Here is a 2006-nt window from a genome sequence, read left to right as displayed (position 1 = left end):
CGGGAAGGACGGCGAGATGTGCCGACCATCCAACATGGCCCATTCGGAGGCGGCGCTGGGCAACCTGAGACGGATCCGAGTGGAGCTGGACTGCGACGAAGGGGAGCTCTCCTTCTACGACACCGACGGCAAGACCCACATCTACACCTTCCACGAGAAGTTTGGCGGCACCGTCTTCCCCTACTTCTATGTGGGGAATACGGGGGCGGGCACTCTGCCTGAAACGCTCCGCATCTGTCCCCTCCGGGTCCGCATCCACGAGGATCTCCCTATCTAGCGGCCACCACCTCCTGCCGCCACCCCCTCTGCCTGCTTTTGTGGTTCTCCACGTGCTTTTTCAGCTTTCCTCAGGAAAAAAAAAGAATGTATGTGTGTACTGCCTCTTTTTTAATCATTAATAAACACTTTGTTCTTCTGGTACGGCTCAGCACCTCTCTCTGTGCCCAAAGCGCTCCGGCTCCTTTCCTGCCCCTCTCCGTCATGGATCAAAGCTGGGAGGGCTTTGGGGAGAAGGTGTCTCCCTGCCAGGGGGCTGTAAATAGTAAATGAAACCATCTGGGGGCTTTCCAAGGTTGTACAAGTGCTGCAGCGCGCAGGGCTCCTGCGGTGGGTAAAGCAGGGGACGGTGGCCTTTGCCCCGAGGCCCTGGGGATGGGCAGAATCCCGCGCAGCTTGGCTGGACGCAGGCAGAAGCCTGTGTTTCCCCTCTGTAAGAGCAAACCGTTAATGGGGACATCCTTGGGAGCAGCGACCCATCTCCTCCCAGCCTTCTCCCCATGACTTTACCCCTCTGAGGGGCTCCTCCGTAAACCCCCGGCCCCGCGAGCCAGGTGATGAGGTGCCGTTGGTGTTCGGAGATGGGCTGGGGGGAGGCAAAAAACACCGCCTGCAACCCCACCCTGGCTCTGGCCCGATATTAATTGTGCCCAAAAGGCTTTTTCCTCCACCCTGGTGAGCCCTTGGGGTTTAAAGGTGATGCCCTGGGCGAAGGGAGGGGGGCGGGGGGGCTGTGCCGCCCTCGCTAGCAGGATGCTGATATTAACGGGTGGTTTCCATGGTTTCTCGCCATTTGCATAGGATGCTCCTTAGGAACAGGAGCTGGCGGTGGAAAAACAAAAGGGAGATGTTGGAGGCGTGCGGTGCGGGGGCGACCCCGGGGGTCCTCCGCTTTCCTTACGTCAGCTGACGTTATCCATTTCCAACCGAGCATCCCTGGATATGGGGAAAGGAGGAAAATCGGTGCGAGCATCCCACCTCCCTCCCTGCCCCGTACCCCGACACTGCCCATCACCCCCTCCCAAAAAGCTGGCAGTGCCTGGGAATTTGGGCATCCCACAGTCAATTAGGGAAAACCGAGGCGTTATTCGGGAATGATAAAAGCCGGTGAAGCCCTTTGGGTTGCCGGGGCTGGAGCAGGATGAGGTGTTTCTCTTTGTCAGGCCCGAAGGGAGCGTTTCCCTCCCACGGCTGCGAGTGCCAGAGCAGGCGCCTGGCGTAAAAACGGCAATAAAGGGTGAAACGAGGCATTGCTTCGGGTGGCGAAACTGAAACATTTTGACTTGTTTCCGAATCATTTGGTGAAAAATTGGCATGCAGGAAACAACATGAACTGATGAACTGGTTGGCTCCCTAAGACTCTGGTTTTTAGGGTGATAAACGGCAGCTGCATCCACAGCTTAATTTCATTCCCACAGAGGCAGAGAAATGGCTTTAAGTGGAAACGTAAAACCTGCAGCGAGGGGCGATGGCTCCCCGGGACCCAGCATTGGCTCGCACCCCCGGCGCTGGAGGTCAAATCCGGGGAGGGCTCCGGTCAGGGGCAGGTGGGTTTCGGGTGGGACCCTCCTCTGCACCCATCGCATCCTTCCCCGACGCCTGACATCCCCCCTGGGACACGCCGCGACTTGCGGGACCTTGTCCGAGCACAAACCTCCCTCCTTGCGGCAATTAGCAGGGTGTCATTTATTATCATTTATTAACTTTTATTATTTTTGCATGGTTTTTGG

At 57.4% G+C, this 2006-nt stretch overlaps 1 protein-coding gene across 1 annotated transcript in view; it reads left to right on the top strand.

Annotated features, from left to right (window-relative positions):
* Positions 1-277, top strand: part of LOC104165632 (tripartite motif-containing protein 35-like) — a 3925-nt gene extending 3648 nt beyond the window's left edge. Inside the window, 1 exon segment of the mRNA XM_009705305.1 lies at positions 8-277. Within this exon segment, the coding sequence (XP_009703607.1) occupies positions 8-277 (270 nt within the window).
* The last annotated feature ends 1729 nt before the right edge of the window (positions 278-2006 follow it).

This window comes from Cariama cristata, unplaced genomic scaffold (assembly GCF_000690535.1).
Source record: "Cariama cristata isolate BGI_N322 unplaced genomic scaffold, ASM69053v1 scaffold25578, whole genome shotgun sequence".
Taxonomy (NCBI): Eukaryota; Metazoa; Chordata; class Aves; order Cariamiformes; family Cariamidae; genus Cariama; species Cariama cristata.
Note: the sequence above shows the minus strand (reverse complement) of the source record. Positions and strands in the feature narration are given on the sequence as shown.